The 12,249-nt window shown below is 47.3% G+C and overlaps 1 protein-coding gene across 1 annotated transcript; it reads left to right on the top strand.

The window, feature by feature from the left end:
• The first annotated feature begins 11,048 nt into the window (after positions 1-11,048).
• LOC142454555 (thymosin beta-4) lies at positions 11,049-11,664 on the top strand. Its single transcript, XM_075555828.1, has one exon. It carries the CDS (start codon positions 11,115-11,117, stop codon positions 11,247-11,249), a length of 135 nt encoding a protein of 44 aa, XP_075411943.1. The 5' UTR covers positions 11,049-11,114; the 3' UTR covers positions 11,250-11,664.
• Positions 11,665-12,249: the final 585 nt, after the last annotated feature.

Genomic DNA, 12,249 nt, shown 5'->3' with positions numbered 1-12,249 from the left:
CTTACCCGTTTGCTCAGCTCAAGGACTCCGGCTGATATACACAAGGGCGTGGAAGGCTTGGGCTTGAGGAGAAGGGAGGAGTGGTGTGTGGGACATCAGGAGATCTAGGGAGAGAGAACAGGAGAGAGGCAGTGAGGTCCTTGGAGGCAGGGCTGGATTCACAGACAGTCTCTCAGCACCTTGGACTCAGAGGGTCTGCGCTTGCTTGACTGCTGCTGTCGCCATTTGAAGTAATTAAAACTTGTTAAACAAGGGTCTGGCCTTGCAAAAAGGTAGCTGGTCCTGAATGGTGCGTGGGGTGAGGGTGGGAGTGGGGAAAGGATTAAGTATCCCCAGCCACGAACATGCCTGGGATAGTTGGAGGGGCATCTCTACAAGGATCTGAAGAAACGTGCTCACTCCACCAATCCTACCACCAGAATCCATTTGAGATGTGTCGTCTACCATTGTATCAGAATCCATGTTACTGACTGTGATAGTTAAGGTTTATTGTGCCAACCTGTCCAATAAACTCACATGGGATTAATTGAAGAGCAGAGAGAAATGGCTCGGCGAGCCTCACCTGTCTGGTCTCTTGCTCTCTGATGGCCAGACCTTTGTGCGGCTGCCTTAGCTAGATCTCTGCCTCATCTGGCAAGGCTCACTTCCTGAGACACATCCCCAAGGAGAAGCCACACGGACCTACCCTGATGCAGCCCTGGGTGATGGAGAAGCCTCGTGGAGACCCCTGCCAGTGTTGAGATGCTTACACGCTCACTGATTCAGCTTTTCTGTTGCATGCAGTATCACTGCGTGTGTTTCGTGAGATTGAGGAAGACTTTGTAGATTAATGTAGGACATATAGGCTAATGTCGGACTTATGGGTTTGGACCGGACTGGGTTTGGATGCTTAATATACAATTACCCTTTATATAAAATTCTCTTATACATATATGAGTTGTTGTGGGTTTGCTCTCTCTAGTCTACCCAGACTGACACATGGAGACACACAGCCTGCATGGGTGTTTTGGGGAGAGAAGACCATGAATAAGGGAGCTACAAAATGTGTATGGAAAAATTCCATGACCTTTTCATTCTGTTTTTCGTGACCTGTCAAAAGACCCCATGTACAGATTCAAGCTATGTATCTACTGATACTGCACCAAGCCTGGGGCCCTGAACCTTAGTTTCAGGGTGCACCAGGGTCAACTGAGAGAACAGCGTCCACAGACAATGTTCTACATCCTACTTTGATGAGTAATAACCGGGGTCTTAAGAGCCCATGCCCTCTCTCTGTCCAGAAGAAGGAAAAGTGGTGAAAGTGGAACCAATTAGTCTAGTGAACTAACAGGTTGAGCAGATGTCAGTCTCCGGGACCCTGCAGCCCAAAGAACCATGTGGTGCCTGGTACCACCACCAGTTGCCTACCAGGCCCTGGATGGAGTAGGAGACAAAAGTGGACTAAACTCAAAACCATCAGAGACCAGGCTTACGGGTCTGGTAGAGACTGGTGGAACCCCTGAGACGATGGCCCTTAATCCCCCTCCAGGGCTCACCTATGTGGTCCGTTCCATTTCCAGCTAACCAATGGGTGGGTTCTTAAGGTGAACCCTGTGAAGCATGCACTACATAGAAGAATCAACCTTTGATGCTCTTACCCGGGACAAAGGTCAGAAGGGTCCGGAAAGGAGGACCGGAAGCCGGAAGTACAGTGAGGAAATGAGGTACACGATGACACCTGGTAGGGATTGTGTTTTCACAGAACAAAAGAGGCACGAGTTGTTGAGCAGAAAACTGATCTCCTCTGTAAACCTAGGAGGAAAGAAAATAATCCCTACACCCTCAGAACATTCCCCCTGATGCCGGCCCGCCTTCTATTTCTGAAAATGCACGGTATCAATAACAACATATACCAAGCAGGAAATAATCCCATCTCGAAGGGGTTAAATAAAGCGGTGACTGGCGTGCTTCTAGGACGTGTAAGGTGCTCGCCCAGTCACCGTGAGCCCCTTTCTCTTACAGGGTGGAGGGGCCCGCCCTGGGCTGTTGACCTTCCAGAGACTTGGAGGTCACATCCAAGGCGTGTCAGCGGAGAGGAAGCCCACAGAGGCACTGGGAAACAGGTGGCAATAACGTCAAGGAGGGCAAGTGGCCTCTGAATCCGTGAAGGAGGGTGGACGCTGAGTTCTCCGGGCTGCCTGACTCTTCTGGACCCGGGTCCTGCTCCAGGCCCCAGCGTGTGGTCCTTCACAGAGTGCTGCCTCACGCATCACACAGACCTTTCAGGGGAGCACTCTCATGACCTGCTCCATCCGACCGGTAAAAGAATGACCGTGCAGGGAAGCCAAGCAACCTGCTCACAAGTCCTCAGCCCTGGGGCCTGATCTGGGTTTGCCTGAGCCTGGGCGACCCTGGTCTGGTGACATAGGTGTCACATGAGCAATGCTTTCTCCTGGGCATTGCCTTGATTTTCTCTCCTTCAGGCAGGCCTGGCCTCAGGCCCCAGGGTCCACAGCTGACCTCTGCCTTACAGCAAAGGGTGGTGTCTTGGCACCATTCCCTTGTCCTTGCTCAGCTCCTGCCCAGCCCTTCCCGTCCTGAGATGGGGAAAGTGGGCCACTGCAGGCTCTCCTCTGGCCGCCTGCGTCTGCAGTGCAGTGCGGCTGAGGTCCCAGGGAGGCCTCACTTGGTCTGAGGGCGCGACGTGGCTGCCCCTGCCGGGCGTTGGCAGTGAAGATGCAGTCTCCTGGCTTGATTCCCATTTCCTGCTGGCCCTGCTCTCCTGACGCCCAGGGAGGCTGGAATCATGAGGCTGTGGAGGGCAGCTAACTCCTTACATCTACCAGTCACCCAGATCCAGTGTGACTCTCCCCGGCCAACAGGAACGGCGTCAGGAAGATGCAGTGGGAAAATTATTGCAGGCACTAGGCAGGGCTTCTTCCAGCTTCAGGTGCCCCAGTAGCACAATTGATAAGCACGTGGCTGCTAACCCAGTGGTCATCAGTTCAAATCTCCCTGTTCAGCTCTTCAGAAGATCTGGCCATCTGAATCCATGCAGATTACAGGCTGGGAAGCCTTGTGGGATAGTCTGACTGTGCGCTGTATGGGTGACAGTGAGTTTGAATTGGCTGGAATCTGCAAAGCACCCCAATAGCCACTGATAAGAGGGCAGTCCACCACAGTGGCAAGCACTCTGTAGTTCAGACGCAGACTGGGCCAGCTGCCCAGGCAGGTTGGCTTTGGCTATGAATGAATTTGTTCTAATATAACAGGATGTCTTACACAGTACACATCTGACTAGTGGACTCCTTTCTCTGTTCAAACAAAGTCCATTCGCCCCCTAGCAAACCTGACTAAGTCAACCCCATGTCCACATTTTACCCCTGTCTACTATGAGGGTGCCCCAGTGGGGTGATGGTCCCATGTTGGGGACTGCAGTCAAGGCAGGAGATACACGTGTATGAAGTGTGCAATGGAGAACCAAGTCGCTCTGAACTTGCACCCATATTACAATAAACAATACCACAGGACCAAAGGGGCGGGGAGAAGCAGGTGGAGATGCAGGCTGCCTCATTTTTCTCCCAAGGAGCAGCTGGTAGACTCGAACTTCTGACGAGCAACTCCATGCTTTCACCACCTACAGATGGCACTCAATGAAAAACTCACTGCTGTGAGCCGGTGCCAACTCACAGGGACCCTATCAGACAGGGCAGAGCTGGCCCTGGGGGCTTCCAAGACTGGAACTCTTTACTGGAGCTTTCTGCCTTCTTCCCGAAGGGCAGCTGGTGGTTTCAAACTGCTGACCTTGCGGTGAGTAGCCCAGTGGGTAACCCCTGAGGCCACCAGGGCTCCTCACCGAGGCACAGCAGGCACTGAATTATTGTCTACATATCGACTAGCAGACTGGAAGAATGAACGAGAAGGTGGCAGGCAGGATTCAGTGAGGCTGGTTCACGAACACATGTCCACAGACATATGGGGTGGGGTCAGGGGGAGTGGGGACTGGGTTCTTCTGGGTAGGTGGTAGGTGGCAATAGTTAAGATTGTGTTTTAGATCCTAAAGGTTTTCCTCATTCCAAGTGCTGGCTTCCCTCTGGAGCCTAAGGGAACGAGCCATCGCTAAGCCTGGTTAATCTGTCCTCTGTCAGGAGAGAATAAAGGACCCAGAGGGACCGATCCTCAGCATTCCCTAAATCAGTCGAACGAGAAATAGATTGGGGACAACCGCCTGGGAGAGCGGCTAAAGTCTCCTGAAAGCAATAACCATAGATTTTGTTTCAACAGGCAGTGAGAGGCCAGGCTTGTGATTAAGCTGTTGAAAGCCAGCCACCACCAAGGATGCCCTTCAAAGTGCCCTTCTCCCTGGCTGTCTCACCAGGACCAGCCGAGCCAGAGAGATGGGGCACCAGCGAGTCCCCACCCTTCTCTCCCGTCACTAGGGAACAGCGTGTGAAGGAGACGAGCCCACTAGGAAACCTGCCTCTCGAGCAGTGATGGTACCGGAGCCTGGGCTCAGATGGTGGCTCCCATCGCTGTGCCTTCTCCGTGCGGCGCCCACTTTAACCTTCTAGGACCTGAAGGGCTTCACTTGATGGCCCCACGGAGCTCATCCTGGTCCCTCCAGCCAGCCGCTCCATGCCCTCAGTGACCCACTAGACTCTCATCCCTGGGTGTCACTCACTCACTCGCTCACTCTCACACTCACTCACTCTCACTCACACTCACTCTCACTCACTCTCACTCACACTCACTCTCCACTCATTCTCATACGAACACTCACTCACTCTCACACTCATTCTCATTCTCACACTCACCCTCTCACTCTCTCACACTCACTCTCACAATCACTCTCACACTCTCACACTCTCTCACTCTCTCACTCACTCTCACTCACTCTCATACTCACTCTCACATTCACTCACACTCATTCTCATTCTCTCACTCACTCACTGTAATAAAACTCAAAGAACCTGCAGGGTATTGTGTTTTGGGGGTCTCACCCTAATTCTGCGAGGTCAGCAGGGCAGAGATGGATGATATGGGGCTGTTGTGTTGAGCTGAAAGGAAGACGGTTGTTTGGGAGCCCACAGTGGCTACGAGGAAGGGGCAGGGCTGGGACCAGGGCACACACCTGGAGCCTGGCAAAGTAAAGTAGGAGTGAACTGCAGAAGCTGACTCGGGCGCCAGGTGACATAAAAGTGACCTACAATGACAATGGTCCTCTATTGGTTATCTGAAAAAGAAACGGTGCTTTTACAATTGGTCTTCTTTAAGTCCAGGACTGAGCTGCCCCATCCTGATGGCCCCTTATCAAGGCCAGGGACTCCAGAATAGGGGTCTGTGGGATCCAGCCTATATCCAGATGGGTCCTGAAGGACAGATATGCGATTGAAGGGAAGAAATTAAGAGGCAGACAAGAAGTTAGGGTACTCATCTCCTCCATGATGCCAGATGCGATCAGGAGAGAGAGAGAGAAAATTTAGTCTTACATCAGCTTCTGTAGTCTCAGGCATGCAAGCCGCAGTAAGCACATACAGTAACAGGAACGGGTTGTATTAGAGGGAGACATGTAACAGGAGGGGACGAGCTACGGGTGTACACCCAATAGGAACGGGAGGCCCTAGAGCCATACATCTGACTGGAACACACAGAGGTAGGAAGATGGGGGCTCTAGTGAAGACGCAGCCCAAGCGGGGTCGTCTCTGCGCTGCCTTGACCTTAGGTGTCCCTGAGCTCTTCTCCAGGGGACAATCTATGATCCTGATCAGAAGGGAGTGGGCAGTACTTAGGGGTAGATGGTCTGACTGCTTTTGATGGCAGACATCCTTCAGGCCAGTTGCCTTCAAACAGTGAAGCTTCCAGAGTGTCGTAAGCAGCCAGGTACGTGCCAGCAGCACCTCAAGATTGGCATTGTTATGGGGGGACATCATGGGGAACAACTTTTACTGGGACACATCTCCAACCCGTGAACATGAAGGCCTCCCAGACTCCATCTAGTGTCCACATACACTCTTCTCGGTTCTCAGTCTCCCACAGGGGCCAGAGGATGCCAAGTTCCTGGTCAGTGTAGATCCAGGAAAGAGAGATGTCGCCTTGTTTACTATCTGATCTCTAAGCATCCTGCTGTCTTTCGCTCATTAAGCCGATTGGCTCCAACTCTGCTGTCCTTATGAAGTTCTAATTTTGCTTCCGCCTCCGTTGTGGAACGACAAAGGCAGTGGTTTGAGTGGTCTAGCCAGGTGTTCAAGGCAGCGGTGCTCCCAGCTGTAAGAAAGGTCTATGGCTGAACCTTGGCATTCACAGCAAAGGACTCTGTGTCTGTTTAAGATAGAACTTCACCAACGGTTCCCAGTTTTTCTTTAGAACAAAGGTTCTCGAATTTCTCTGGCCCCCTTAAAATAAAACAAAACAATATCACTCAGCCCCCCACCCTAGCCATGAAAGACTTTTGTACTGTAGCCCATACTCTAGGATAAAGTGTTGGTATGTGCTTTTACACACACACACACACACACACACACACACACACACACACATCATTGCAGACCCCCATAGGGGCAGTATCGCCCACTTTGGGAAACACCGGTTCACAGCCTACTGTTCAAAGTGCTTTCACATGCATGGTCTCATTCGATCCCTGTTCCTTAATGTTTCATCTCTGGCTGCCTCCGTCTTAGACACTGAGGCTGAGACCGTTACCTGGACTCAGCCTCTGTGAGGACAGAGGTCTGTCCAACTCCGACTCTAGGAATTTCTTTGCTTTTAAAACAAACAAACAAACAAACAGGTTCGTTGGCATATGCATCACAAATGATACAGTTTAATCACATAATCCTATTAAGGAGATTTGTGTCATCATCCCCATAATCAATAGCAGAACATTTTCTTGTCCTCTTCATGGATTTTAGCTCCGCATTTCCCCCATCCTCCCCTGCCAGGCCCCTAGGCACTTAGCAATCAAGTTTTCTATCCACCTCACCGACCTGTTCTGGGTTTCCTCTACAGAAAACAATGCAAAATACACAAAGGGAGCAAGCAAACAAGAACAAAGCCCACCCACAGTAACTAGAGGAACCATATGGAACATCTCCAATCAAAGGGAAAGCAGAATGTGGTGAAAACTGGAGCAGCTTTAAAATGGGTCAAACGGAGATCAAATACTAAGGTCCTGCATTCTGACTGCACCGCATCTGCCATGATCGCTGCTTTACTCTGCTCTCGCTCTGATGGCAAGGCACGCACACCCCAGGGCTCTGTCAGAGGCATTGCCTGGAGGCTTCATCTGCGTGGGAAGAAACGCACTCTCATCAAGTTGATGCCGACTCACAGTGACCCTAAGGCACAGGGTAGAACTGATTGGGTGAGTTTCTGAGACTATAACTCTTTATGGGAGTAGAAAGCCCCATCTTTCTCCCACGGAGCAGCTAGTGGCTCTGAACTACTGACCTTGAAGTTAGCAGCCCAATGCATACCCACTATGCCACCAGGGATCCTTGAATCCACCTGAGGACCCTGCAAATGGACTTTGGGCTTCCATTGTCATCCATACCAAAAACCTAACTCACTGCCATCGAGTCAACTCTGACTCATAGGAACTCAGTAGGGCAGGGTAGATCTGCCCCTGTGGGTTCCTGAGACTTTAACTCTTTACAGGAGTAGAAAACCTCATCTTTCTCCCACAGAGCAGCTGGTGGTTTTGAACTGCTAACCTTGTGGGTAGCAGCCCAATGCATAGCAACAACAACACCAGGGCTCCTCTGTCATGCTGAGGAGTCTCTTTACATCAGTGAAGGCTCTGAGACCGTGGAATAAGCCTTCCATGGCATGACATTGGGTTTGATTTATAACAACACTTTAGAACTCTAGTATTAATTCATTTTATTTGTTGTTGTTGCTGTTGAGAACACACCTCAACTGCCAACCAATTCAACATTTCTACATGTACAATTCTGCGACCTGGGTTATGTTCTTCAAGTTGTGTGAGAATTTCACTTCCTTTTCTGAATTCTTCCCTTCCCATTAACACAAACCCACTGCCCCTGCAATTTCCTAGCTAGTACGTTAAGTTGGTATTTTTTTCACATAGTGGTTTTTTTATAATGCAGTTTTTGCTAGCTAGTGTTTCATTGGTTATTTTGAGATCAGTGCAGAGAGATTATGAGCAATTTGTACATATTTCTCTTTTTAGATGTTAGTATTTTTCAATAGTATTATTGGCATAGAATCCACACATCACACAATTCACTAGTTCAATCACATCAAGAAGAGCTGTACAATCATCACCACAATCCATTTTAGAACATTCCCTTCATTGCTGCACTCACTGGGATTAGTCCCACCCCACCCCACCTTCCCCTGCCATGCTCCCAAGGGACCATTCATCCAGTTACTGTCACTATAGATGTACCTATTCTGGATTTCATATACAGTAAACCAGTAAAAACAAACACATAAACAAACAAAAACCCACTAACAACAATAACCAAGAGAAATAGGGAAAAACTTCAATAGAAAAGAAAATATTAAAAACTAGAACAAATTTAAATGGATCATAAGGGAGATGAATGCTAGGGTGCTAGTTTCACCTGGCGACATCTGCAAGAATCCACTTTCCACACGACGTGCCAAAATGTGTGGGACACAGCAAAGGCAGTCATCAGAGGAACTTTCATAGCAATACATGCACACCTCAGAAAGGAAGAGAGACTCATGATTGATATGCTGGCACAAAATTTACAACTAGAGCAGAGTCAGCAGGACAATCCTACTAATAGCAAAAGAAGAGAAATAATAAAAATTAGGGCTGAGATTCAGGAGAGGGAAAATAAGAAAACTATGGAAAAAATTAATACTACTAAAAGTTGGTTCTTTGAAAGGACAAACATAATTGACAGACCGCTGGCAAACCTAACCAAAGAAAGGAGGGAACAAATTTCAATAGTAAGAATAAGGGATGAAAGAGGGGACATTACAACAGACCCTATGAAATCAAAAGGATAATTACACAGCACTACAAAGGATTATACTCCCATGAATTCAACAATTTGGAAGACATGGACAAATGCTTGGAAAAACAATCCCTCCCTAGACTATCCTCGATGGACGTCAAGAATCTCAACAGACCCATAGCAAAAGAAGAAATAGAAAAGGTTATCAAGGGATTACCAACAAAAAATCCCCTGGACCAGATGGCTTCACTGGAGAATTCTATCAAGCAATCAGGGAAGAACTAACACCAATCCTACACAAACTTTTCCAGAACATAGAAAAAGATGGCAAACTCCCGAACTCCTTTTATGAAGCTAATATAACTCTGATACCCAAACCGGGCAAGGATCCCACAAGAATCAAGAACTACAGACCAATATCCCTAATGAACATCAATGCAAAAATCCTTAACAAAATACTAGCCAAATAATTCACCATGACCAAGTGGGATTCATACCAGGGATGCAGGGATGGTTCAACATATGAGAGCCCATTAGCATTATTCGTCACATTGACATGAAAAACTACAAGAAACACACAATAATATTGATAGATGCAGAAAAAGCATTCGACAACATCCAACACCAATTCCTGTTTAAGACACTTGAGAAGATAGGAATGGAAGGAAAATTCCTCAAGACAATACAAGCTATATATGAAGAACCAACAGCCAACGTGGTAGTCAATGGAGAAAAGACTAACACAATCCCGCTGAAAAAGACCAGACAAAGATGCCCCTTGTCCCCACTCCTATTTAATATCATTCTGGAGGTTTTAGCTAACAGCATAAGGCAAAGAAAAAACATCAAAGGTATTTGCCTGGGGAAGGAAGAGGTGAAACTATTGTTATTCCCAGATGATATAATTCTTCTTATGGAAAATCCCAAATGCTCCACAAGGGCAGTACTGGAAGCAATAGAGGAGTTTGGCAGAGTGGCAGGATACAAGATCAACAAACAGAAGTCCATCGGACTGTTATACATATCAGATAAGACCACAGAAGAGATAAAAAAGGTAGTACCCTTCACAATAGCCAAATACAAATTGAAATATCTAGGGATAAACCTGACTGAAAGAAGAAAAGATTTGTATGAGGAAAACTATAGAACACTATTACAAGAAACCAAGAGCGACCTCAACACATGGAAGAATATTCCATGCTTGTGGATTAGAAGACTCAATATAGTAAAGATGTCAGTTCTGCCCAAGGCGCTATTTAAGTTCAAAGCAATCCCCATACAATTATTCTTATCTTTCTTCAAAGAAATGGAAAAACTGATTACCAACTTCATATGGAGAGGGAGGAAGCCCAGAATTAGCAGAGAACCCCTCAAGAAGAAGGACACAGTGGGAGGGCTTGCTCTACCTGACTTTAGCACATACTATACAGCCACAGTTGTCAAAACCACATGGTACTGGTACAATGACAGATACTCAGACCAATAGAAAAGAACTGAAAACCCAGAAATAAAATCATCAGCAAGACAACTGATCTTTGATAAGGGCCCCAAAAATATCAAATGGGAAGCAGATGCCCTCTTTAACAAGTGGTGCTGGAAAAAAATGAATATTTACCTGCAGAAAAATGAAGCAAGACCCTTATCTCACTCCATGCACAAGAATAAACTCAAGGTGGATCACAGACCTTGAAGTTAAACCCCAAACTATTCGGGCCATCAATGAGGGAATTGGGTCCAACTTGAGAACTTTGGCACAGGGAATACATAGGCTATCAGAAATAGGGAAGGACACAAGCACAGAGGAGGCACAAATTGACAAATGGGAAATACTGAAGATAAAACACCTGTGTACATCGAAAGAATTCACCAAGAGAGAGGAAGGGAGGGTAGGGAGTAAGAGGAGAAAAACGAGGAGCTGGTACCAAGGGCTTAAGTAGAAGGAAAATGTTTTGAGAATGATGATGGCAACAGATGTAAAATGTGCTTGACACAATGGATGGATGGATGGATGGATGGATGGATGGATGGATGGATGGATGGATGGATGGATGGATGGATGGATGGATTATGATGAGTTGTATGAGCCCCGAATAAAATGATCTTTAAAAAATTCACCAAGGACTCGGCATCAGCCCTAGAGCACACGGACTTCACTCTTCTCGGACCTCTCTCGCTTCCTCCGCAACCATGTCTGACAAACCCGATATGGCCGAGATCGAGAAATTCGATAAGTCGAAATTGAAGAAGACAGAAACGCAAGAGAAAAATCCACTGCCTTCAAAAGAAACGATCGAACAGGAGAAGCAAGCAGGCGAATCGTAATGAGGCGGCGCCGCCAATATGCACTGTACATTCCACAAGCATTGCCTTCTTATTGTCCTTCTTTTAGCTGTTTAACTTTGTAAGATGCAAAGAGGTCGGATCAAGTTTAAATGACCCTGCTGCCCCTTTTCACATCAAAGAACTACTGACAACGAAGGCGGCACGCCTGCCGCTCCTGTGGGCCCGGCTGGCTGCAAGGGAGGAAGAGAACTTGCATGTTGGTGAAGGAAGGAGCTGGGTGGGGCGACAGTGACTAAATATCTAGAATAAAAGCAAAGCTGGTCCAAGGTGTTCTGCAGGCGTAAAATGCAGTTTAATCGGGGTGCCATTTTTTTTGTTCAAATGATTTTAATTATTGGCATGCACAAATTTTTTAATATGCAAATAAAAAGTTTTAAAACCTAAAAAAAAAAAATTCACCAAGAGAGTAATAAGAGAGTCCACAGACTGGGGAAATGTCTTTAGCAAAGACACATCAGACAAAGACCTTATTACTAAAATCTGTAATACTCTGCTAGCTTTGAAAAAGAAAAACTAATTGCCCACTGGAGAGGTGGGCAAAGGACTTGAACAGAAGTTTCACAGGGGCAGAAATATGAATGGCCAACAAACATATGAGAAAATGTTCCCGATCTTTAGCCATAAGAGAAATGTAAATTAAAACAACAATGAGGTACCACCTAACACCCTCAAAGATAGCACAATTAAAAAAATCAGAAAGCAACAAGTGTGGGAGGGGTTGTGGGGAGACAGCAACTCTCATCCACTGCTGGTGGACCTGTAAGTATGTACAGCCACTGTGGACATTGATCTGGCCATATCTAAAACAGATGGAAATCAAGTTACCATACGACCCAGCAACCCCCCTATTGGGCATATACCCAGAAGAGGCAAGAAACAAACCACGGCCAGACATCTGTGCTCCAATGTTCACTGCAGCACAGTTCACAATTGCAAGAAGTTGGAAACAACCCAAATTTCCATCCCGTGACGAATGGAT

Source organism: Tenrec ecaudatus, chromosome 8 (assembly GCF_050624435.1).
Source record: "Tenrec ecaudatus isolate mTenEca1 chromosome 8, mTenEca1.hap1, whole genome shotgun sequence".
Lineage (NCBI taxonomy): Eukaryota > Metazoa > Chordata > Mammalia > Afrosoricida > Tenrecidae > Tenrec > Tenrec ecaudatus.
Note: the sequence above shows the minus strand (reverse complement) of the source record. Positions and strands in the feature narration are given on the sequence as shown.

Bases quoted from the DNA above. Each gene is read 5' to 3' on its own strand.
- LOC142454555 (XM_075555828.1), top strand. From the start codon at position 11,115: ATGTCTGACAAACCCGATATGGCCGAGATCGAGAAATTCGATAAGTCG.